This window comes from Tupaia chinensis, unplaced genomic scaffold (assembly GCF_000334495.1).
Source record: "Tupaia chinensis unplaced genomic scaffold, TupChi_1.0 Scaffold144260_1, whole genome shotgun sequence".
NCBI lineage: Eukaryota > Metazoa > Chordata > Mammalia > Scandentia > Tupaiidae > Tupaia > Tupaia belangeri.
In genome coordinates, this window is record NW_006204118.1 from 53525 (window position 1) to 81141 (window position 27617).

General features: G+C 36.0%; 3 protein-coding genes across 3 annotated transcripts; 2 read left to right on the forward strand and 1 right to left on the reverse strand.

The window, feature by feature from the left end:
• The first annotated feature begins 4128 nt into the window (after positions 1-4128).
• Positions 4129-5076, forward strand: LOC102480554 (olfactory receptor 52E2). The gene has a single exon (XM_006166458.1). The coding sequence runs from the start codon at positions 4129-4131 to the stop codon at positions 5074-5076; it is 948 nt and encodes a 315-aa protein (XP_006166520.1).
• Positions 5077-15013: 9937 nt separating this feature from the next.
• LOC102480979 (olfactory receptor 52E2) lies at positions 15014-15961 on the forward strand. Its single transcript, XM_006166459.1, has one exon. The coding sequence runs from the start codon at positions 15014-15016 to the stop codon at positions 15959-15961; it is 948 nt and encodes a 315-aa protein (XP_006166521.1).
• An 8708-nt stretch (positions 15962-24669) lies between these two features.
• On the reverse strand, positions 24670-25614 carry LOC102481408 (olfactory receptor 52E4). Its single transcript, XM_014583366.2, has one exon. It carries the CDS (start codon positions 25606-25608, stop codon positions 24670-24672), a length of 939 nt encoding a protein of 312 aa, XP_014438852.1. The 5' UTR covers positions 25609-25614.
• Between the last annotated feature and the right edge of the window lie 2003 nt (positions 25615-27617).

Below are 27617 nucleotides of genomic sequence, written 5' to 3' on the forward strand. Positions count from 1 at the left end.
TTATGTATGCAGATGTGTATGTGTATTCATATCTTATGGCCTTTTTAAAAATTGTGTTTATCTTTTTATTATAATGTTCGAGGTGTCCTTAATATAGATGCTATACATGTATTAAATATATGCTTTATAAAGATTTTCTCTTATTTACTTGGTTGTCATTTAAGTTTCTTTATAGGGTACTCTGAAGCACAAAACATTTGAAATTTGCTGAAGTCCATTTTACCCTGGCATGCTGGCCATGTGGGACCCAACTGCCTTAACTACCACACCACCTGACTGGCTCCAGGTACAGTTCATTTTTAGCTGGAGGTACAAACAAGCTTCAAAATAAGAGTTCCAGTTCCCTGAGCAGAACATTCTTCATTATTCTGAGCTTTAGGCTGACTGTCTGTGATATTTATCTTACAACTTCCAAGAGATCTCAAAGAAAGAATATCAATCACAGGAAAAGAAAAAACAATTCAATTAATAAGTTATCATCAATCTGGATGCAACACAAGATGGAGTAAGTCTAGCTAAAGCAGTCCCCTGCTACTGTCTGACTCATGGAAGAAAATGTCTGGTTTCTTCTTTCTCTCTTTCTCCTGTCTTTTCACAATTATTTTACTACTCAGTCTATTGTTGTTTTATTAAGGATGATATTACCAGTAAAAGGTGTAAAGAATAGGAATCAAATATTCTCAATATGCTCTTCTTTTATATGCACAATCTTGCATATTATCCAAAGATACACTAAATTAGAAACAGTAAGATGAGATGTCCTTGCTTATAGCAGTATGGGATTTTGAGAGTATGTGGTTTAACTTAGGACCAGCTTGGAAGTAAGAACCTATACCTTGATTCCCCAGTCAAACTATATTAGTATTTCTCTTAGAATATATACTCTCACCTACAGCTTTGTTTGGCAATAATACTTTCTATTTCCCTACCATGTTGTAGAAACAAAGCCATAAAACATTCTTCTTTATTCTTTAAACTCCATTCAAAGATTTTTCATATTACGAACTTTATTATTCATTTACTAAATGTGAGTAAAAGAAATTCATTTTTAGAAATGTTGCATAAATTAGAACCAATGACTCCAGAAACAATAGGGTTATGTGAATAATGTCATTTATTCCCAAAGCTTTCTTAGTAAAGTAGTAGTATAATCTCTTATTTACAAATGCAAAACAAAACAAAAACAAAAACCCTAAAACATACAGAAACTTAAATGACAACCAAGGGTATGAGAGAAAGTCCTTATAAACCATATATTTAATACATGTATAGCATCTATTAAGAATACTTAGGGAACCAGCAGTTAGCGTAATGGCTAGGTCGCTGGACTCCCATGTAGTCGACCGCGGTTCGCGTCCCGGACCCGGTGGCTTAGAACTCACGCTGGGCGCATGTGTGTGCGTGCCCAGGATCCTGTGAGGAGAATGGAGGAGAAGGGATTGCGGCGTGACCATCCCCCCTGGGGGGTGATTTCTCGCTTTCTGTCTCTATGTCTCTTTCTGTTGTGGCGTGAGCATTCGCCCTATGGTGAAAACCTCTCCAAAAAAAAAAAAAAAATACTTAGAACATTACAATAAAAAGATAAACAACCTAACTTTTAAAAATGCCATAAAATATGAATATAAATACACATCTGCATTTGGTTCAAATCTTAAATTCAACTTTTTCTAGTTGCTTAATTTTGAGCACATTGTGTAATATCTGTGTGTTTTAGGTTTGAATTTTATTTTGCATTTGTAAATAAGAGATTATACTACTACTACACTAAAAAGGCTTTGGGAATAAATGAGATCATTCATGTAAATTTCAGCATTTTAATTAATTTATCATAAAGACTTCAAAATACATCAAGTATTATCGATAGTTGCAGAAAAATAAAGCTTTATGTTAAACCAGAGGGATTTGAAAGAGGTATATAAGCTACATCTTTAATTCTAACTGATCTAGTGTGGTGATCAGAGGCATAGAACTTTGAAAAAATTGTTTCTTTTAAAGTTCCTTTAGACTCTAAAAAATTGAATACCTATTGATAATATATAATGAAAAAGCAAGAGTAATCTCTCAAGAATCATTTATACTTCAAGATGAAGAAACCACTGTTACAGAGTTGAAGCCCCTGGGACAGCCACAAATGGAGTTGTAAACCTGAGCTCCTGGCTTTGATTCAGCACAGAACAATTGGGAGGAATAGACAATCCCTGTGTCTGCTCAAGCCCCCAAAGGGAGAGGCAATGATGACAGAAATGAGGAGGAGCTTCCTATAGCTGGGAAATATGTACTCAGAATTATCATCGGTACCTGAGACTCAGCTATGCTGAAAATGGACTGAGTACCTACAATAGAGGCAGACAATCGTATCCCTCTGAAGACAAGTTAGAGACATCTTGGAATGCTTCATTTTTGAAGGTAAATCAGTGTAGTCTTTCCACTTGAATTAAACAAACAGCTTATGAAGTTAGATCAGCATACTCTTGAGGTTTTCCTCAGTACTTCTCAGAATTTGTAGTCAATTAGTCAACTGGCATAAACTTTGGGAAAGGAAGTATAAGCAGGCATACACTTAAAAACGATTTATTAATAAATATCACTAATGGCCAGTAGTTTCACAATGTACATATTGGCATCAACTCAGATGTCAAAGTAGAACAAGTTTAGAATTTGCTGAAAGTCTTCTTAATAACCCATAAAATTTGATTTATAAAATAAAAACAAATATGTACATATGGCTTTGATGGATGTAAAAGCTTTGATTGCTTTGATTTTAATTTTAATCTTCTTTTTTTTAAGTTTTTTTTCTATAGAACATTGTGCTCACCAGAGAGAGAGACACAGAGAGATAGAGGGAAAGTGAGAAATCATCTCCCAGCAGGGATGGCTATGCTACAAATCCCTTCTCCTTCAGTCTTCTCTCAGGATTTTGGGAATGCACACACATACACCTATCATGATTTTGCAGCCAGTCATTCTGGACTTGAACCATGCAGTGGGCCATGTGAGATTTCAGTGCCTAAACCTCCATGCCACCCACTGGACCCTGTACTTGCTTTATTTTGACTGCAGATTGTGTTGGGCCAAAATCAGAGCTATGGAAAGAATCTGGGATTCATTTTCTCCTTCTACCAGATGGATGAATATTAATGAATGCATTTTTCTATTATAATAAATTAAAAATAATAATAGTAACCTAACCAGAACTGATAGTCAATGATAACTCTATATTAAATAACTCTTAGTATTTTGTTTCTGGTGCATTATTTTGTCACAAGAAAGTAGAAAATCTTGCTATTTTTAAATCTTGTTGATTGGTTAATGAATTGATTACTTGATTTAAAACTTATTGACCTTTCTTCCCCCAAGTGCCTCAACTAGCATCTCAGTATAAATTAGACTGGAAAAAAAAATCCTTTTGAGATGTATTTATGATTAGATGTGTATAGAATTTTCTTTCTTACTGAGGTACTAAATAATTCAAGAGGCAGGTTTATTTTGGGGATTGTAAGTGCGAATGACTTTGTTATTTTCCAGCAATTATCATGAAACTATATTATCACTTGAGTGATTAAACTGTGTTTCCTCTATGTCCAAAAATTTGACGAGGCAAATTTTAGAAGGTATTGTCAAACTTATTATCTTTTTTATGTGTTGTCACAAATATCTTTCTAAAATTTACCTCATGTTTAAGGTCTCTGAAATTATAATGACTTTGGAGTGTACCTTTGAATAAGGACAGTATTATAGATTTTCTTCATTGCATTGTAAGGATATCAAGGGCCTGTATTACTAATCAGGACTTTGCTAAGTTTTGCTATTACAGTAAATTGAGGACACCGAGTATCACGTAGATTAATTTAGAAGTTCTGAGCCTAAGGCTGGGATATAAACAGAGACGATTGCCTAATCTCCAATTACTCCTAAATAAGATTAGTAACTGACAATAAGGGAGGTAAAACTTTTAATTCACAAAGTATCTCATTAAGAAGTAACTCAAAATATGAATAATCTTTCCTCCAAGTGCTTTCACACTGAGTAATTCTATTTCAGCTTTAGAAGAAAGTATGTGCATTTGTCTACTCCAAGGACAAAGGCAGAGAAGAGGCAAGAGTATTTCTTCCTGTAGCCAGAATTGCCATGCTGGGCCCTAACTCTACTGCATTCACCAATCCCAGCACCTTCATCCTCATGGGCATACCTGGTCTGGAAGACTTGCACATTTGGATATCCATCCCTTTCTGCTCAATGTATGTTATTGCTCTCATGGGAAACATGCTCATCCTTTTCATCATCAAAACTGAGACTGCTCTCCATGAACCCATGTTCTATTTTCTTTCCATGTTGGCCATCACAGATCTCATCTTGTCAACCTCTACTCTTCCCAAGATGCTGGGTATCTTCTGGTTCAATTATCATGAGATTGACTTCCATGCCTGTCTCACTCAGATGTTTTTCATTCATGCTTTCTCTGGAGTGGAGTCAGGGCTCCTTTTAGCCATGGCATTGGACCGCTATGTGGCGATCTGCAACCCTCTAAGACATTCATCCATTCTCACAAATTCTGCTGTTGCTCAGGTTGGAACAGTGGTACTTCTACGTGGGTTAGTACTAATGACACCACATCCCTTCCTGGTAGGGAGGTGGCCATATTGCAGGACAAATGTGGTTCCCCACACATACTGTGAGCATATGGCTGTGGTAAAATTGGCATGTGCAGACATTTCTGTCAATAGTCTTTATAGCTTGGCAGTAATTATCTTAATTGTTGGGACTGATGTGACATGCATCTCTCTGTCCTATGTACAGATACTCCGTACTGTGTTCAGTCTTCCTTCTAAAGATGCCAGGTTAAAGACACTCAGCACTTGTGGGTCCCATGTTTGTGTCATCCTCACCTTCTACATCCCTGCTCTTTTCTCCTTCCTCACTCACCGTTTTAGTAAGCATATACCACGCCACATCCACATCCTTCTGGCCAATATGTACTTACTGGTGCCTCCTATGCTGAATCCAATTATCTATGGAGTAAAAACCAAACAAATTCGAGAATGTGTTCTAAAATTTTTCATGGTTCATATTAACTGAAAATCCTTGGTCCCTGTTCTCTATTTATTGATACTCTCCTATAATTCTTTGATACCTTTTTTTTTATTCTAGCATCAGAAAACCAGAAATTATCATCTTATTATTCCATTTACTTGTGTTATAAAGTTATACAGGATTTATCTAAACTATCATGGCATCTGTAAAACAGATACTGTAATATTTATGGCATCAATTAATAATTACCAAGTGTCTAGAATTCTTTTTAGTGTACTAAGTACTTAGTGATGGTAAGATTATTTCAGTATCGATCCTTCTCTAGGCATTTTTTAAAATGTCTTTATGAAGCATACTTATTAGATTTTCTTGCAAGGTAACAAGAATATCTTTTTGTGTGTGCCTGTTTTTTGTTGCTATTATTTATATTCTTTTGGAGAAATTTTAAATAGTAGATTCTCTCATAATCCAGATGATAACCCGAGAATCAGTTTTCATTTTATTTATACTCTCACCATAACTATAACAGAGAAGTAGTGAGAATTAGGAAGAGAAAAAGTGGCAGGCATAAGGCTTCCATTTTGCATTTAAGGAGGAGAGTTCAGTTTAAGGACTCCCTTGAGAATGTATGTGACTCACCTGTGAATTCTTTACACTGCTGGTACAGACTATGTTTCAAACATATAAAAAATTCCAAGGAACCAGAAACTGTTATTTTTGAAACATGTAAGAGAATCATAACATAAATATTTGCTTTTATCTGTTAATGCTATAAATATTTAGCAAAACAAGCAAATTTGGACCAGCAGGTGTTTTGGAGATTAAGGCACTGGATCCCGTATTTCCAGCTGTGTGGTTTGAGTTCCAAACCTGATGGTTTAAAAATCACACCAGGGGAATTTGGATGTACACCCAAAATCCCAAGAGGAGACCGGAGGAGAAGAGATTGCGGTGTGCCCATCCTCTGCTGGAGGTTGATTTCTCTCTTTCTCTGGCAAGTGCACATTACCTATAGCAAAAACCAAACAAACAAGCCAATTTACTTCCCTTATTGTAACTTACAGCCAAAAAAGAAAAGTTGTAAATAAAGGTAAGTAATGTACACTTATTTTGTAATTTTTCCTGGTGTTTGTCAGTGCTATAAATTTAACTCTAATCAATTCTTTACCCTTATCTCACATCATGTAATTTATGATTTTCCCTCTAATTATACTATTAGATACTGAAAGAGGAATTGTGAATCCTCTACATAGAAACATGAATGAGGTTCCATCTCCTTTCAATTTTATCAGTTTTTCTTCATGTAATTTGAAACTTATGAATTTATATGACTATATCTTCCTGGTAAATTAAGTATTTTATTATTATATAATGTCCAACTTTATCCTTGGCAGTAGTCATTATTCTGAATATCACCATGTTTCATGTCAATTGAGCCATTTCAACTTTCTCTTAAATAGTGTTTTAAGACAACTTTTAATCTTTTTAATAGATATATATTTTTATATGAGCATTGGATTTTTTTTTTTTTTGAGAGAGAGAGGTTTTTGCTGTAGGGTGCGTGCACTTGCCATAAAGAGAGAGAGAGAGAGACAGAAAAACAGTAAGAAATCAGTCCCCAGGGGGGATGGCCACGCTGCAACCTCTTCTCCTCCATTCTCCTCTCAGGATTCTGGGAACACACGCACATGCACCCAGCGTGAGTTTAAGCCACTGGATGCAGGACTCAAACAGTACATGGGAGTCCAGAGATGTAACCATTACACTATCTGCTGGTCTCTATACATTGGATTTTTATACACAACAGGTATTTGGATTGTTTTTTATTTAATTTCATTACATCTCTTTTAAATTGAGGAATTTAGACCATTTCCACTTAATGTAATTAGCCATATGGTTGAATTCAGGTCAACTATTTTAAGATTTGTTTTCCATAAATTTTCATTTCTTGTTTTGTTTTTGCTTCATTTTAATTGGTGATTCCTTATTTCTTTATTTGTAAATTGACAAATATAATTGTATATATTTATCATATACAACATGATGTTATAGGCATTGTGAAATAACTAAATCTATCTAATCAATACATGCACTACTTATTTTGCAATTTATGATTTTAGTATTGGATTTTAATTTATCTATTGGCTTTGGTCATGTATATTATTTATTTATTTATTTGAAGTTTTTGCCATAGGCCATATATGCTTGCTGAAGAGACAGAGACAATGAGAGAGAAAGTGAAAAATCACCACCTAGGAGGATGACCATGCTGCAATTCCTTCCCTGCCACTCTCCTCCTGGGATTTTGGATACACATGCACAAAATGCACAAATATCCAGGGTGATTTTCAAGTCCTCAGATCCAAGACCTGAACCAGCATCGACCTTGTGGAAGTCCAGAGCTTTACCATTATACCACCTGCTAGCCTCCTCTTATTTATTTATTTTTGTTTAATTTACCATGGGGCACATGCACTTGCTGGGGAGAGAGACAAAGAGAAGTGGGGCAGTGAGAAAGCATCCTTAAGGGTGGTTGGTCACATTGCAATCCTTTATTCTCCATTCTCCTTTCAAGACTTTGGGTATGCATGCACATGTGTCCTGAGTGTTTTTTAAGATGCCAGGACTTGAACTGAACAGTTGGGTATGTGATATCTAGCTTTAAATACCATACCACAGAGTAGCCCATTTTTGTTTCTTTTTTTTTGTTTGTTTTCAGGATTGCTCTAGAGCATGGTTTCTCAACCTTGACACACTATTACCTTTTTCTGTACATTTATACTTTGCTACATGGGTTGTCATGTGCAGTACAGGATATTAAGCAGCATTTCTGGCCTATCCCTTCTAGATGCTAGTAACAATCAAAAGTGTCTGAAAATTGCCAGCTATCTTCTCGGAGACAAAATTGACAACACCTGAAAATCTGATACTGATAAATAGATGGTAATATTCACACCTAACTTTCCTCAATTAACTTAGAGTTAAAATTTTACTACTTTACATAAAACACAAAACCCTGCAATTACGGGTCCTTGGTCCACACCTTTCTGTTGCAGTTCATATGTATACATTTGCATGTATAAAAACTATTAGGCTCTTACGGTATGAGTCTGCAGGTGACGTCGAGAATAAGTCCTGGATTTCCACATGGCCAACCATAGTTCAAGTTCTGGATCTGTCTACTTGATAATCACCCGAGGCACATGTGCATGTGTGCCCAAAATTCTGAGAAGAGAATAAAGAAGAAGAAATTGCAGCATAACCATCCCCCTGGGGTTGATTTATCACTTTTCCTCTTTCTATCTCTCTCTCTGAAGGATGCACACACTCTATAGCCAGGAAAAAAAAAAAGAAAAAGAAAAGAAAAGAATTCATAGATATTATGTGCTATTATGTGCATGTAAAAGGGACTCTCAGTGATTAAGTTTAATCAAAGAGTGGTATAAACACAGAGAACTTAAGATGTTGGGTGCCACCCTTCAAAAATGCCTTTTACATTCCATTAATTTATAGCATTATTCTTTTGTTTGTATTTTCTGACAAATATTCCCTTAGCATTGTGCTTAGCATTGGGGATCAAAAACTGGAGAAGAGATTTTTACCTTTTTTTTTATTATTTCATTTTCTTTTATATAGTCAATCACATTAGTTAGCTTACAAAGTGAATATTTCAAAATGGGAACATTTCTCCCTAGTCCAGTTGATTAAACTGTAAAATAGCTGGCTATGAAGGAGAGACATTGTATGTCCCCACTTAATATATACCGAGTGTCCGCGCTCTATGACTGAAACTGACTGGACGAAGGATATACAAACCCAGTAAATGGGTGTAAATACCAGATATAGTGTGTGTGGAAGAGATTTTACCATTTTTACTGAGCACCACATGATAGCACTTGGCTAGGCAGTTATAAGTATAACTTTTAAACTGCCCTCTGAAGCTGTCACTAGTTAATATAGTCAAGAAGTGAAAAGCGTTACTATTAAAAAAAAAAAAAAAAACACCAAAAAGACTTCCACAGCACTGGGTTTCTAACTCTGATTTTACATAACAGAGAATGGACTCTTAGATAACAATATGAACTTAGACTCAGACTTATAGTGCTACTCTGGAGATTCTGAGTCTTTAGGTATAGAAGAGCACCTCAGAATTTGTATAAAGCTATCCAAATTAATTACTGTCAACCATTTATGTGAACTTGAAACTACTGTGATATTAAAAAAAAGTACTTAAGCAAATTATTATTTGAAATGTATTAAAGAATGTCATTTTGAATTTAATAAAGGAAGTAACATTTTATATCTCCTAATACTGATTCTATATGCTCTTTTTCCTTCTTTATACTCCTGAAATAAAAATATAGGTGCTAATTCCATCCTACGCTATGTTGTACTTAGTTTTCATAATGCTTCATCTTTTCCCTCAACTGGAGTTACTTGTGGAAAAACAAGTGTTTCACTTTAACAGCATTTTAAAATGTATATCTTAGTAGCTCTCAAAATAAATAGGTTGGGAACCAGCAGTTGGCATAATGGCTATGTCGCTGGACTCCCACGTAGTCGACCGTGGTTCACGTCACGGACCCGGTGGCTTAAAACCCACGCCGGGCGCGTGTGCGTGCGTGCCCAAGATCCCGAGAGGAGAATGGAGGAGAAGGGATTGCGGCGTGGCCATCCCCTCGGGGGTGATTTCTCGCTTTCTGTCTCTCTATCTCTCTCTGTCTGTCTGGCGAGCGCACGCGACCTAGAGTGAAAAACCTCTCAAAATAAATAAATAAATAAATAAATAAATAAATAAATAGATAGGTTCAGATAGAATGGTTTGTGGAAAATATAACAAATAATAATAATAATAATTGACTAGTAAAGCTTCTCTCAGAATTTTCATAAGTCCAGTTTTCTCTGTTAAAGCAAAAAGAATAAGAAAAACTTTAAAAATAATTGACTTCTATAAGACATTTTCTCTCTTCTGGAGACTCTAGTAGTTCAGAGATGCTTAGGAGCTTAGGTATTTGCCAATTCTCATACCAAAAACTTCCACGAAGTTCACAATTAGTGTGCAAACTACCAGCTGAGCTAGGAAGGAATAATTTATTTTTTGGCCCTATTCATAACAAAAGTAGTAAGTTAAATAATTGAAGTCTTTTCAGTTGACTAGATTGTGATAGTTTGGGGCTCAAGAAAAAAATAACCAATTCACTTAAAAGGGAGGAAATATAATAGTGATGGTACCCACACAAGGACAATAATTTAAAGGCAAAAATATATAAAGGGCTTTCTGTGACTGTGGTTTGGGCTGGAGTAACCAAAACTGCCTTTGTAATATTGATAATGCATTGAATCCAGACTTTGGAACTAGAACTATTTTGCTTAAGTGATGGATCTGTTTCTTTCAAATCACCAATATCATATAGACTTTACTTCTTTAAAAACTATTCTTTACAAGACCAGCAGATGATGTAATGGTTATGTTGCTGGACAACCATGGCTTAAATCCCAGACCTCGTGGCTTGAAACTCACACCAGGTTTGTGTGCATGCACGGCCAAAATCCCAAGAGGAGAATGGATAAGGAGGGATTGCATGGCCATCCTCTTTAAGGGAGTGATTTCTTGCTTTCTGTCTCTTCTTTGTCTCTTCAGTGAACATGCATGCCCTATAGCAAAAAAATCTCTCAAAATAAAACAAAAAACAAACAAACAAAAACCACCTCCACTGGGGCTGGAAGCTAAGCTATAGATGCTCTTACATGAAGGGCTCTCACAAAGGGCTCCTCTGTCAGCTACAAGAACTAAAGAGCACACACCTACCGTGTGCCAGCTGACCCTCTTTTAGCCAGAGATGGGTTGCCTTTACTATAGCAATAACCTAAATATCCAGAAAAAAGAAGTGGGTCTTTACACAAAGAATAGTAGAAAGTTTGTAAGTATTGTCTATATGTTTGTGTATGTGAATATTAAGCTCTTTTGCCTTTTGTTTTCCCCACTACAGGGCTTGTGCACTCCCCAGAAAGAGAGAGAGAGAAAGAGAATGAGAGAGACAAAGTGAGAAAATAACCCCGAGATGAGATGGCCACACAACAATCCCTTATCCTCTTGGGACTTTGATCACACATGTACACATATTAAGATGCAATTTGTCCTCCTCTCAGGACTTGGGACACACATGTACATGTTTTTAAGCTGCTGACTTGAGCCACTCAGTTGGCCATTTGGGATACAGCGGCCTCAACCACCATACCACTACTGGCCCTCTTTTGCTTTTACAAAATTGGACTATTTGCATTTTTATTGTGTTTTCAGTGCTCTTTACATAGTCTGTACACTATATACTTACTAAATATATGTTTAACGAATATAATCTCTCTTAGGGTTGTCTTTTTATTTTCTTCATAGAGTCCATTGAAAAATAAAATATTTTTATTTTCATGGAATCCATTTTATTTATTTTTATTTTGATTGTGCCTTCAGTGTTATATCTAAGCAACTGTTGCTAAATTTAGTTGGATAAATACCAAAGAGTGCAATTTCTTGATTATGTGGTACAAATATTCTCAGTTTTGTAAAATACTGACCAGCTATCTTCCAAAGAGGTTGTACTAATTTGCATTCTAAATAGCAGTAACAGAGCTGTTGTTGCTCCATATGCTCGGGGGCATTTGCTGATGTCAGTGGTTTGGATTTTTGCCACCCAATAGATGTGTAGTGGGATTGTATTTATGTTTTAATATGTTATCCCTGATGAGATGTGATGTTGTGCCTTTTTTAAATGTGCGTATTTGCCACTCCTGTATCTTCTCCAATGAGTGGTCTGTTTATATCTTTTGCTCAGTTTTTAATTAGGTTGTTCATTTCTTAATGTTGAGTTGTATTACCAAGCGACAACATATGATGAAAAAAAGAAAGAATATTCTCTCAGGAATCATTTATGCTTCAAGAAAACCAAGGAACCAAGTCTTAGAGTTTGAGCCCCTGGGATGGCTCCAAGCGGGGTTGTAACACCTGCTGCGCAGTCCACACAGAGAATGATTAAAATACCGGAGTTCTTGGCTTTGATTAACCACAGCATAACTAATCTGATGGAACATACAACCCATCTGTTCGTTCAATACTAAGATGGAAGGGAGAAAATGACAGGAGAAATGAAAAGGTGCTTTCTACAGATGAGAAACATGTATTTGGAATTATCATGGGTTTGTGAAACTCAGCTAAGCTGAATATAGAGACAGCAGCAGAGGCAAACAACCCAGACCTTTTGAAGATAAATCCTCCAAGACCTTTCTGGATGCTTCACAATTGAAGGTAAATCACTGTAGCTCTTCCTCCTGAATCAACAAGTGGTGAAGTTAAATCAGTGTACTCTTAAAGTTTTTCCTTGGTGCACTTTCAGAATTTATAGCCAGTCAGTCATCTGGCATCAACATTGGAAAATGAAGTATGTACAGGTATATGATTAAAATTAATTGATTAATAGATCATATTAATTAAAGCACTCTGTGCTTTCATTTTAATGACCGCTCTATACTTAAGAATAATTTATTAGTAAATCACACTAAGGATCACTACTGTCACAAAGAGTATCAACTCAGAAGTTGAAGTAGGAAGAGTTAAGGAATAGATTGTGGATTTGTTTAAGTCATGTTACTAATTCATAAAATTTGAGTTATAAAACAAAAATAAGAAATTATATCTTATTGCATCTGGGTTCTGTTGTAAAAATTAGTCACAATAGAAGCTTGGAAAGAATTTTGTAGTGAAGACTGGACTTGTTTTCTCCTGGGACATGGTGATGAGCAAGTAGTTTTGTATGAATATTTAACCTATGTTTATTTAGTTTTGTATAAATTAAAAATAATGATAGTGGGGACCAGCAGATGGCATAATGGTTATGTTGCAGAACTCGCATGTAGTCAACTGTAATTCAAGTCACAGACCTGACTGCTTAAAACTCAGACTGGTTGAGTGTGCGTGCATGCCCTAAATCCCGAGAAGAGAATGGAGGAGAAGGGATTTCGGCGTCGCTTTCTTCTCTGGGGGTGATTTCTTGTTTTCTGTCTCTGTATCTCTGCTGAGTGCACACACCCTATAGCAACAAAACCTCTCTAAAAATAATTTTAAAAAATAATAATGATGGTGGGACCAGCAGTTAGCATAATGGCTATGTCGCTGGACTCCCATGTAGTCAACTGTGGTTCGAGTCCTGGACCTGGTGGCTTAAACTCACGCCGGGCGCGTGTGCGTGTGTGCCCAAGATCCCGAGAGGAGAATGGAGGAGAAGGGATTGCTGCGTGACCATCCCCCCTGGGGGTGATTTCTCTCTTTCTAACTCTCTGTATCTCTCTGTCTGGCGAAGCACGCTCCCTATAGCAAAAATCTCTCCAAAAAACGAAAAAAAAAATGATAATGATGGTGACCTAATGACATCTATACAGCACAGCTACTGGCTATTTAATAACCTCTAGTATTTATTCTTGTATATATTATAACACAAAAAAAGGAGTAACTGGCACTATTTTCAAATCTTGATGATTAATTAATTGACCATTCAACCTTTTCCCACATGCCTTACTTTTCATCTCAATATAAAGTAGAATTTTAAAAATACTTAATTGTAGGACCAGCATGTCATGTAATGGTTATATCGCTGGACTCCAATGTTGTCCACTGTGATTCTAGTCCAGGTTCCAGCAGCTTAAATTCAAGCCAGGCATTTGTATCTATGTGCCCAAAATCCCAAGAGGAGAAGGATTACAGTGTGAACACCCCTTCTGGGGGATGATTTCTCAATTTCTGCCTCTCTGTCTTTCTCTGTCTTTTCAGTGAGCTCTGGTGCCCTATAGCAAAAAAACTCTCAAAAAAAAAAAAGAAAGGAAGAAAGAAAGAAAAAGAAAACTTATTTGCTACTTCTTTGGGATGTGTGAGTGTCCATTTATCTGTGAATGTATGTATATGTTTCGAGAATCTAAATTTTATATATCCTGGGATATTGTGATACTAGAAAATTTAGGAGGCATGTTTATATTAAGGATTGTTAAGTGCCACTTGTTTCATTTTGTCCTGGAATTTTCATGAAACTATACTATCACTAAAGTTATCAGAGTCCATTTTTTTTATAGTCAAAAATTTGACAAAGAAGTAAATTTCAATAAGTATTGTCACTCAACAAACACGTAATTATGGAGAATTTATTATTTCTTCATTCATTGTTTTCTCAAATATCTATCTAGGATTTATCTTATAGTTAAGGTTTTGTTTTGTTTTGTTTTGTTTTCTTTATGAGAGATTTTAGCTATAGGGTACATGTACTTGCCAGATAGAGACAGAGAGACAGAAAGCAAGAAATCACTTTCCAGAGCGGATGACCACACCTCAATCTCTTCTCCTCTGTTCTTTTGTTGGGATTTTGTGTATGTATAAACACACATGTACCTGGCATGGGTTTTAAGCTGCAGAGTCTTGGACTCAAACTGAGGTTGACTATGTGGGAGTCCAGTGGTATAACCATTACACCATCTGCTTCTCTGAATGTTTAAAGTTTCTTGGACTATAATTAATTCACAGGATATCTTTGAATCAGGACAATATTATAGTTTTTCAATATTGCTTTGTTAGAATGTAACAACCTTCATTACTAATCAAGGCTTTTTAAAATTCTGGCTATTATCAGCAGAGTGAGAGCACCTAGTACTGACAAAAACAGTCTGGGAGTTCTGAGCATAGGGCACAGTTGTAAATGAGGAAGATTTTCTATACTGCAATTATTCCTAAATGAAATTATAACTGACAATAACAAAAGTAAAACTTCTAATTTCAAAAAAATATATATCTCACTAAGGAGTAACTAAGTATGAATACATTTTTCTCAATGCACTTTTACACTGAGTAATCCTATTTCAGATTTAGAAGAAAGTATGTGCATTTGTCTACTCCAAGGACAAAGGCAGAGAAGAGGCAAGAGTATTTCTTCCTGTAGCCAGAATTGCCATGCTGGGCCCTAACTCTACTGCATTCACCAATCCCAGCACCTTCATCCTCATGGGCATACCTGGTCTGGAAGACTTGCACATTTGGATATCCATCCCTTTCTGCTCAATGTATGTTATTGCTCTCATGGGAAACATGCTCATCCTTTTCATCATCAAAACTGAGACTGCTCTCCATGAACCCATGTTCTATTTTCTTTCCATGTTGGCCATCACAGATCTCATCTTGTCAACCTCTACTCTTCCCAAGATGCTGGGTATCTTCTGGTTCAATTATCATGAGATTGACTTCCATGCCTGTCTCACTCAGATGTTTTTCATTCATGCTTTCTCTGGAGTGGAGTCAGGGCTCCTTTTAGCCATGGCACTGGACCGCTATGTGGCGATCTGCAACCCTCTAAGACATTCATCCATTCTCACAAATTCTGCTGTTGCTCAGGTTGGAACAGTGGTACTTCTACGTGGGTTAGTGCTAGTTACACCACATCCCTTCCTGGTAGGGAGGTGGCCATATTGCAGGACAAATGTGGTTCCCCACACATACTGTGAGCATATGGCTGTGGTAAAATTGGCATGTGCAGACATTTCTGTCAATAGTCTTTATAGCTTGGCAGTAATTATCTTAATTGTTGGGACTGATGTGACATGCATCTCTCTGTCCTATGTACAGATACTCCGTACTGTGTTCAGTCTCCCTTCTAAAGATGCCAGGTCAAAGACACTCAGCACTTGTGGGTCCCATGTTTGTGTCATCCTCACCTTCTACATCCCTGCTCTTTTCTCCTTCCTCACTCACCGTTTTAGTAAGCATATACCACGCCACATCCACATCCTTCTGGCCAGCATGTACTTATTAGTACCCCCTATGCTGAATCCAATCATCTATGGGGTAAGGACCAAACAAATTCGAAAATGTGTTCTAAAATTATTGATGAATAATATCAGCTGAGAATTTCGGTTTCTCTTTATCTGCTTATTCCTACCCTCTTGTAATTCTTGATATAAATTACTTGGAGGGAATCAGCAGTTAGCATAATGGCTATGTCGCTGGATTCCCACGTAGTTGACCGCGGTTCGCGTCCCAGACCTGGTGGCTTAGAACTCACGCCGGGAGCATGTGCGTACATACGTGCCCAAGATCCTGAGAGGAGAATGGAGGAGAAGGGATTGTGGTGTGACCATCCCCTCTGGGGGGTGATTTCTCACTTTCTGTCTCTCTGTCTCTCTCTGTCTGTCTGGCGAGCGCACGTACCCTATAGCGAAAACCTCTCAAAAATAAATAAATAAATAATATAAATAAATAAATTACTTGGATATTAAGGTCAGAAAACTGAATTTTATGTGTTCCTCTTACTACTGTTCTAAGTGGAAGGAATGTAAGATTGATTTAACTAATTATAGCATCTGTTAAACAGATACAATCAAATCAAAGGCATAATTTAATAATTGCAAAGTATTTAGTACTGTTTTTAGCATTTTTAAATTTTTATTTATTTATTATCATCATAACTTGTTTATATTACAGTGAATTGTATATAACTTTATAGTGGATTACAGTGCTTTTTCAAAAGGGAATGCCATGCATGTCGGTCAATACCAAGAAATTAAAATCCCCACTTCATCATTCGATATCTTCTCATTGTTTTTCTCATTCATTATTATTATTATTCCAATTATTTTTTTAACCAGTCAATCAATATTTCTCATTTTGCTTATAAAAAGACTTTACCCATCATGAAATACATCTCAGACCAATCCAGTAGAGAATACTATACACGTCATCATCAAGAGATAATAAGCCATATCTGTGTCCCACTAATGTCGTGCCTCTCTATTTGTTCTCTTGTTATCTTTATCTTTGTTTCTAGCAATTTTAAGTGATTTATAAAGGTAAGATTATTTCAATATAATTCCTCCTCTGTGTATAAGTTTTTAAGTGTCTTTATGAGATTTAATTATTAGCTTATCTTATAAAATATTAAGAAGAAAGAGATTCTGTGTACTCTTTGTAGAGACTCAAAGACAGAAAGAGAGAATGGGAAAATGAGAAAGGCACTTCCCATTGTAGATGGTCACACAACATTCCCTTCTCCTCCATTTTTGCCTACTTTCAGGATTTTGAGTACCAGGTCCAAGATGTTTAAAACTTATATTGGGACCAGCAGTTGGCGTAGTGGCTATGTTGCTGGTCTCCCATGTGGTTGACCGTGGTTCGAGTCCCAGACCCAGTGGCTTAAACTCACGCCGGTCACGTGTGCGTGCATGCCCAAGATTCTAAAGTAGAATGGAGGAGAAGGGATTGTGGTGTGGCCATCCCCCTTGGGGGGTGATTTTTCTCTTTCTGTCTTTCTGTCTCTCTATGAGCACACGCACCCTATAGCAAAAACCTCTCAAAAAAAAAAGTTTATTTACTTTATTTATTATTAGTTTTTCAAAATTTGCTATAGGGCACATGCACTCCTCTCACCAGAGAAAGGAGAGAGAGAGAAAGTGTGAAAATAATCCACCAAGTTCAGGACTCAAACTGTGGTTCGGCCATGTGGAAGTCCGGTGCCTTAATCACTGTAGCACCTGCTGGCCCCATGGGATTGGCTATTATGGGATCCAGCTACATTAACCATCATACTGCCTGCTGACTCATAAGAAAATTGTCATTTTTTTGTTTGAATATTTGTTTTCATTTTTTGAAGAATTTTATGGTCAATAACTTATTCAATGGCCGGAGAATCAAGGTTTGGTTAATTTTGTACTCTTATCATAACCATTGCAGATAGCCTAAAAGGAGTGGTAAGAATACAAATGTGTCACAGCCATGTGGCTATCATCTTGTAACATAAAAGGAAGGTACAATTTAGAGACTTCCTTGAACATAAATATGGATTTTAAAGTAAATTATTCACACTGATGGCCCTAACATAACATGTCTTTCAAATGTGTGAAATATTCTAAAGTATAAGAAACTATTATACTTGGAATATGAATGCAAAAAAATTAGTCCTTATATTTATCTATTTACATAGTAAATAATTAGTAAGCAAGTACCAGATATTTTTTTCTGGACATAAATGATAAGGCAGTAAATAAAACAAGCAGTTTACAACCAAATGGAAAGGAAAAAAATTAATAAGTAATTCATACTTACTATTATATAGCTTTTGCTAGTATTATTTAATGTTATAAATTTAATCAATTTATGATTAATTATTTAATAGATTAATCTGTTTTAATTAATTTCTGATTTTAATTTAATTCAATTTCTTCTTTTAATTGATTTCTAATCACAATTTTTTTTGAGAGAGAGTTTTTTGCTATAGGGAACGTGTGCTCACGGGAGACACAGAGAGACAAAAAGCGAGAAATCACCCTCCAAGGGGGATGGCCACACAGCAATCCCTTCTCCTCTATTCTCCTCTTAGGATTTTGGGAATGCACACACATGTGCCTGCTATGAGATTTAAGCCACAGTGTCCAGATATCAAACTGTGGTCGACTACATGCTAGTCCAGCAGGGTAACCATTATGCAATCTGCTGATCCCCCCACACCTTTTGATTATTGATTTTTTTTTCTACTTGTTCCATGAGATTTTAAAAGAGGAATCTTATACCTACCAAATATAACCATAGATTAAGCTATATCTCTTTTCAGTTCTATCAGTTTTCTTTCATGCAATTTAAAGCATTCACGTTTAATATGATTATGTCTTCTTGAAAATGTGTTTTATCCTATTATAGTATCAATTTTTATGCTTATCACTACTCTGTTCTGAATTCTACTGTGTGTTACCAGAGTTATTTCAGTTTCTCTCAAATATTGGCTTGCATTACATATGTTTTCTATCTTTTTACTTAATCTTATACTTAAACTGGGTATTTTTAGACAACATACATTTAAATCTTGCTTTTTAGTCCTATTTCACTATCTATATTTTATATTGGTGTTTCCAGAGAGTTTACATTAAATGTATTTAGTGAAATGGCTGAATTTATATCTACCTTTTTAAGTTTTGTTTTACATAAATCTCATCTGTTTATAGTCATTGCTTTTCTTTTGCTTCATTTTTCCTCTCATATATTGTTTTTAAGGAAGATAATTGTAATTCTTCATTAATTTTTAAATTGAAAGATAATATGGTATGCATTATGTACTGCCTACTTTTGGGTTTCAATAATTTTTAGTATTGAATGTATTGACTTCTGCTTTTATGTCTTCATTGTTCTTTAATTTGGTTTTTAAAGGACTACACTAGAAACTATATGTGTTTATTTTATACTCTTTTAGTTTTTAAATGATTGCTCCAGAGATTTCTCAAACCTGGCACTATTTTCATTTTTCTTAGAGTGTTTCTCCATGCACTGCAGAATGTTAAGCAGCATCTCTGGTCTTTCCCTGAGAAATGCCAGGTACAACCTAAAGTGTCTGAAAATTATCAAAAGAAAAAAAAAAAGGAAAACGCAATTGCTGAATGGATATCCTCTTTGGAACAAAATTGTCTAAGAGTGAAAACCACTGATCTAGAGATTATAATATATGCACATAACCTTCTTCAATTTCAAGATACTATTTCTTCACTTTAAGTAAAATGCAAAATGCTTACAGTTAAACTGCATGCATAAAAACTGCCACCAGTCACTGTTATAATGTTTGCCTTCAAAAGTTTTTTTTTTATATTTTAATAACTGGATATGATTTATCTTTTATGTTTAACCATATAACTGCAACATTCACACTTATATAATCTCTCTCAAATAGAATTTTCTTTAAGATTTCATTTTGAGCAGGTCTGCTAGTGATGGAGTCTCAGTTTTACCTCATGAAATAATGCTTTATTTCAACTGCATTTCCTGAAGTATACTTTTGGTGTACAGAACTTTAGGTCAACTTTGTTTTTAACATCAGCATCTGAGAGCCAGACCTATAGCCTGGTGGTTAAAGATGCCAGATCTCGTATGGCTGATAGTGGCTTTAATCCTACCCTGGTGGCTTGAAAAAACATACCTGAAACATATGCATGCATGCCAAAAATCTCAACAGAATGGAGAAATAGAGGGCAAGGGATTATGGCATGGTGATCCCCTACTGGGATGCTTTCTTTCTATCTTCTCTTTCTGTCTGCTGAGCACCCACACCCTTTGACAATTAAAAAAAATTTAAAAAGCAGCATTTCACTGTCATCTGGTCTTTCTGCTTCCTTATGAGAAATTAATCATACAAATTATTGTTTGTTTACATATAAAATATTTTTCTGACTAGTCGAAAAATAAAATTTACTTCATCTTTACTATTTACCAATTTGATATTCATATTTCTGTACATGCTTTTAAGTTTACCTGTTTGAGAATCACTGAATTTTTAATATAAAATTTAAAATTAAATGATGTCTTTTGCCAAATTTGACAATGATTTACCTGCAATTATTTTCTCTTATCCTCCTGGGATCCCAGTGAAAGGAATACTAAAGGTTTTGGGTTTTTTTGTTGATTTTGGGGTTTTTTTGAGAGGTTTTTTTTGGCTATAAGGCAAAAAAAGACAGAGGCAGAGAGATAGAAAGCGAGAAATCATGCCCCAGGGGGGATGGCCACACTGCAATCCCTTCTCCTACATTCTCCTCTTGGGATCTTGGGCACACATGCACACGCGCCCGGCATGAGTTTAAGCCTCCGGGTCCAGGACACAAACCACAGTCGACTACGTGGGAGTCCAGTAACATAGCCATTACGCTAACTGCTGGTCCTGAGGAATACTAAAGATTTTGAAATGTCTTCCATATCACTAAGGTTTTGCTTATTATTTTAATACTTTATCTGTTCTTAAAATTGTATAACTTTTATAATCTATCCTTAAGTTCAGTCTTACCTCTGTCAGCTTCACTCCATCCAATGTGTTTTAGATGTTATGGTTTTCAGTTATAAAATATTGCTGAAATTGTCCCTTTTCTATAGTTTATATTTATCTGTAGAAAGATTTTATATTTTATACATTTCAAGAGTAGAGAGTGACTTTTTAGTCAGAGAATAATTACAAAGCTTCTTTGAATTCATCTCAGCATCTGGTTGATCTTAGGATCAAATTGATCATACTTTTCCTTGAGAGTCACAATTTTTTGCTTTGTCATATGTTGAATTTTTAATAATTTTATTCAGGACATTTTGAATAAGGATCTGACAAAGTTTTCTGTGTAATGTTGATTTTGCATTTTTATCTGTTTGTTTTTTAGTTGTATGAGTTTTTTTGACATTTTACTATTGACTTTCTTTTTTTTTTTATTTCCTAGGCAATCCCATTTGGTTAGGTTCAGAGCCTAAACTCTACCTCTTCTGTAGTGATTCTAGTGAAAACTTTTACTATGCCCCATGTTTGTGCCACTCAGTTTGAGATTTGTAGGTGATTTATATTACAGTTCAGTTCTCAGTGTCTTTGCTGTTTTGTTGGGTCTGCCCCATGCATGTGCAACAGAAGAATACACTTGTGTCTTGTGCCAGTTCTACACAGGGATTCTCCTTATATTCTCCAATTAACAGGACCACCTTTCATATTGCCATGACTAGAACTCAGGTTTCTGTTTGATTTTTAGCTGCATGTGTGACCATGGCATCTGCAGTCTGGATACCGTTACCGGGGAAGGGCTAATAGAACAAAGAGAAAGAAAGGAGAGACAGAAAGAGGAAGAAAGAGAAGACATCATTAGAAATTCACACACATTTTCTATATTTGCCCACTTATTTTTATTTTCCTTTCCTTTTCTTTCCTTCCTTGCACTTTCCTTTACCCCCTACCCCATCCCTGTCCTCTTCCATTGTTCTCGTCTCTTCTTGTCTCTTCACATCATCTCATCTCATCTCATCATCTCACCTCATCTCATCTCATCTCGCCTCTTCGCATTTTATTATCTCATCTCTTTTTTTCTTCTTTCTCTTCTCTTCCCTTTTCTTCTCTTCTCTCTTTATTTCTCTTTCCTAATGAACTGGCCGTAAAGAGAAACCCCTGTGTTTTAGGTGCTTCAGCTGAACTGTGACTGGGATATATACTGCAGCAAGGTCTATAGACAAACAAACAAATAGGAGTACCTTCTTCCAATCTGGATTTATGAGACCTTTCTCCTAGTCCTCTGGCCAGAAAAGTACAGAATATAACTTGTTATTTTTGTTGACCATGCTAAATCTCTGCTGGGGGCTTATAATTTAAGAAAAAAAGAAAAGAAGAAGAGCATTTCTTAAGAATTTACAACTGCGGGCAGAGACAGTGTGGGAGAAGAGTGGGCAATAGAGGGCAGACAGAAAAAATAAAAGGGGAACAAAAAGCAGACATTTAATGGACACAAAATGGAATATAATCTGTCAATGATTATATGTATGGTAATATTTTAACTGGACTAATATACAGTGTGTTCATGTTGAGAAAATTCACTTTGTATGCTGTAAATATATACAGTGAATGAATGTAAAAAAATAAGAAAATTTTTAAAAAAAGAATTTACACAATACAAGTCATTTCTTCAAAGTTATGAAGAAATGCCCAACCTGCCCCAACCTTTCTGGTTTATTAAATTTATAGAACTGGGACCAGCAGTTAGCGTAATGGCTATGTCGCTAGACTCCCATGTAGTCGAGCGGTGTTCGAGTCCCAGACCCGGTGGCTTAAACTCACGCTGGGCGCATGTGTGTGCGTGCCCAAGATCCCGAGAGGAGAATGTAGGAGAAGGGATTGCGGTGTGGCCATCCCCCCTGGGGGGTGATTTCTCACTTTCTGTCTCTCTGTCTCTCTCTGTCTGTCTGGCGAGCGCACACGCTCTATAGCAAAAACCTCTCAAAAAAGAATTATAGAATCATCAGGTAGCTGTTTTTCCCATATTTTAATTTCAATGTGTTTAGGATGTTGACTGTAGTGGATTCATTTCATCTTGGGCAGATTAAGCAGTATTCTTAACACACACACACACACACGATTTATTTTTTTTAATTTTCAAAGAGCATGTACACTTACCTGGAGGAGATAGTCAGAGAGAAAGCATCCCTCAAAATGGTGCCTGGTTATGACTCAATCCTCTTTCCTCTACTTTTTCTCCTCATCAAGATTTTGGATGTGCATGCACATGCACCTGGATTGTTGACCAAGCCACCAAGCTGGGATTCAGTCACATAAGATCCAGTTTCCTTAACAATTAAGTTATGGAACCAGCCCTACTTTTCTTAATTACTAAGGAATTTTATCATGCTTTCAAGTGCTTATTTACAGAAGGTATTTATCTTCTTATAGAGAGTTCATTAAAATCGTTTGCACACTTGTATCAGATGGTTGCTTTTTTTTATCTAATTTTAAAATTCCTTTATGTATACACAATGCAAGTCACTTATCAGATAATTAATTTTAAAACAGTTTTCTTCCAGTCTCAGACTTATATAATCATTTCTTTCTTTTTTCTTTTTTTTTTTTTTGAGAGGTTTTTGCTCTAGGGTGCATGTGCTCGCCAGACAGACAGACAGAGACAGAGAGACAGAAAGTGAGAAATCACCCCCTAGAGGGGATGGCCATGCTGTAATCCCTTCTCCTCCATTCTCCTCTCAGGATCTTGGGCATGCACGCACATGTGCCCAGCGTGAGTTTTAAGCCACTGGGTCCGGGACATGAACCGCGGTCGACTACGTGGGAGTCCAGCGGCACAGCCATTACACTAACTTCTGGTTCCCTATATTCATTTCTTAACAGTAATTTGTTAGAGCAGAAGTTGTTTCAATACAATATTTAATAGATGTAATAGAGGTGAACACTTACAGTCTTCTTAACCTTAGAGAGAAACATTTAGATTTTCATCATGAAGTATTAAAAGAGCTACCATTTTTTAACAGATATCTCTTCTTTTGTTGAGGAAATTCTCCCCTAATTTTAGTTTACTAAAATTTGTTCTCCAGGGATTTTGGGTATGCACACGCATGTGCCTGGTGTGATTTTCAAGCCACCAGATCAGGACTAGAATAGCAGTCAGTCATGTGAGAGTCCAGTGCCATAACCACTACACAACCTACTGGCACCAAGGAAGACCTTATTATTATTGTTATCATTTTGTTTGATTGTGTGATGAAATACATTGCTCGATTTTCAAATACGAATAGTGCCCTTGCATCATTTGCGAGATAAATACTACTTGGTAATCCTGTATGACCATATTATATAATCGCTAAGAGATAATGACATGCATATGGTAATAACCCACTTCATGAAATTAAAAACTATCACCTACATAAAAGTAACATTTGCACATGAATAGGTAGTTGAAAGGCAGAATTACAAAATATCAAATCACGGGTCAAAGACTAAAGAATTATATGCCAAAAATAAATCTTACTTTTAATCAAACCTATACATAATATCCTTCTCTAGTAAATGGAGAGCATTACTGTCCCTACACATTCAGGAATCATTACATCTTCCACTTGAACTTACATCTCTCACCATCAATGGGAAAAAATGACTTTAGAGTAATTTTTAAAAACTAAATTAGAACTTTCCTAAAAAACATACTGTAAGTTTAAGAGAACATAATAATAATTGAAGAAATGTATGAGGGGCCCTTTACCTAGTGCCAATTTTGTGAGCCCTGAGCAATGTACAAACTGAAAGATATCCTGAAATAACTTAAAAATTTCTGAATACATTTGAGTTACTCTTTCTTTACAAATATTTTCACAACTCGGTCCCGAATCTGTTTTGTTCTGACCCCGTAAATGACTGGATTTAAACAAGGAGGAACGACCACATATAGATTGGCCAGGAGGATGTGAATGTAGCGAGGAACATTTCTACCAAATCGGTGAGTCATAAAGGAGAAAAATGCTGGTGTGTAGAAGGCTAAGATGACACAGACATGTGAACCACAAGTGCTAAGTGCTTTGACCCTGGCATCCCTGGAAGGAAGCCGGAAAACAGCATGTAGGATCTGAACGTAAGAGAGAGCAATAAGGATTAAGTCAAAGATCAGAGCAGCAATGGTAAATAAGCCATAGATGATGTTGATCCTTATGCTAGCACAGGCAAGACGAGCAATGCCCATATGTTCACAGTAGGTATGAGGGATAATGTAGTGTCCACAGAAGGGCAATCGTTTGAGAAGAGGGCAGAAAGGAATGACAAGGAGGACTGGCCTCCCCACTACAACCGAGGCCATGATGGCCACCACTTTGTTGGTGAGTATAGTGGTATATCTCAGTGGGTAACAAATGGCAACAAAGCGATCAATTGCCATGGCCAAGAGTACAACAGATTCCATACCAGTGTAGGTATGGATAAAGAACATTTGAATGAGGCAGCCTTCGAAACTAATCTCTCTAATGTTTAACCAGAAGATGGCCAACATCTTGGGTATGGTAGAAGTGGAGAGGCCTAGATCAATAAAAGAGAGAAGAGCAAGAAAGTAGAACATGGGTTGATGAAGACTCTGCTCAGTCTTGATCACACATAGGATTGTGAAATTTCCTACCAGTGCTATCAAGTAAACAACAAAGAAAGGGAAGGCAATCCAAATATGGAACGCTTCCAGGCCTGGAACACCCAGAAGAAGGAAGGCAGAGGGATTTGGGGCAGTGTCATTGATAGAGGACATCTTGCTGAGGACTCTTGGAAGATATGATACTGTCTTCTTCAGCATTTCTGGGGAAGCATAAAGGAATATATGGTGCTTGGATATCCCTAAGAACATAAAGGAAGGGAATTAGGAGACAATTAAATGCAAAAAGTATTCGAATTATTGACTAGTCCATTGAATATTACACAGTGATTATGGAAGTCAGAAATAATCTTTTCTGGTAGTAGTGTGATGCACTAATTCATAATCATCTTTAGCTTATTATCTTGTAAAATATCCATCTGTCTATACTGAACACCTTTCTGGTAACCAGAGTTTTTATAAATCTTCAAGTTACTTTGTTTACCGAGTTGAGCAACTATTGAAGAGAAAACTCTCCAAAAAGTGATGAAACAAAGGGTGAGAATTAGAATGGAAAGTAATTTTAGATTTAATGTTCAATAAATACCCAGTTATGAGATCTACTTGGCTTTCATTATCTCTGCTCTCTAAGTATTACTTCTCTTTATCTCCTATACTACAACTATGTTTATAAATATTTTAATAAGACTGCTTTTATGCTTTGGTTGAAAATTGAATATGATTCTTTTTCTATGTTAAGAGTTGAAAAAGCTATGACTCATCACATAAACAAATAATGCAAAAAGTTATCATTTTAATAGACATAGAAAAATTAGTCTAGGCAGGCCCATGGCATGGTGGTTAAAGCAGCTGGATCCCACTTGACTGGTTGTTCAGTTCAAGTCCTGAACCAATAACTTGTGAAACATACCAGGTGCATGTGCATCCATACCCAAAATCACTTAAGAAGAGTAAAATGGAAGAGAAGAAATTGTGGTGTGACTATCCGCCATGAAGGGTGCTTTTTCACTTTCCCTTTCTCTCACTCTCTCTTTGTCTCTAGTGAACCCTCATGCCCTATAGCAAATAGGGGGAAAAAGAAAAGAAAAGAAAAAAAGAAAAGAAAAGAAAAGAAAAAGAAAAACAAAAGGAAAAAGACCTAATCTTACACTTGGCAAAGAAAAAATATACAAATGACATTAAATTCTCAAAATTCTTAGGCATTAGGACTTGTGTATTAAAAGCATAGCGACGTATTATTATACATACACTATGATGATTAAAATTAAAAAGCATGATAACATCAAATTTCAGCAATAATGTAGAGCAACAAATTCAACCTCATCCATAGTGTGAACTGAAAGAAATTGGAAATAAATAGTAGTTTCTTACCTTACTAATGCACCACACCAACCATTATGTACAATAACTCCAAGGCACCCATTTTTAATAGCTTTTTTATTATTATCATAATCTTATTTATATTACATTGAATCACGTATAACTTTACAGTGCATTTTACTTCTTTTTCCAGACCAGGCACCCGCTTTAAAAAGCTAAAGTGGAAGCAAGTAGGTGGTGTGGTGATTGGGGGCACTAGACTCCCACATGGCCGACTGTGGTTCAAGTTCCAGACTTGAGGCTCGCTTTCTCACTTTCCCTGTTTGTCACTCTGTCCCTCTCTGGTAAAATTAAAAACAAATAAATAAATAAATAAAGTTAAATAAAATAATTCTAAAAAAAAAAAGCAAAAGTCTATGATCACACAAAGACTTATACCAAAATGTTCAATTTTATTCATAATGTTCCAAAGTGGAAACAATACCAACATCTATCAATAAGTGAATAAAATGATCAAACATGAATGAAATTCTATTTGGTAATAAAGAGGGATTGATTACTCATACATGTAACAGTATAAATGAATCTAAAGTCATTACACTAAGCTAAAGATCGCTACTGGTTACAAAATAATACTTACTACATTATTCCATTAATATGACATGCTATAACACACACACACACACACACACACACACAAATGTGCTGAAAATATCATATGTTTTGTCGCCAAGGGTTGAAAGGTATTGGGAATTGACTGGGAAGGCATACAAGAGGGTGTTTGAGGGTAATGGGAAAATTCTACATCTTTATAGTGAAATACATAGGTATAGATACTCGTCAAA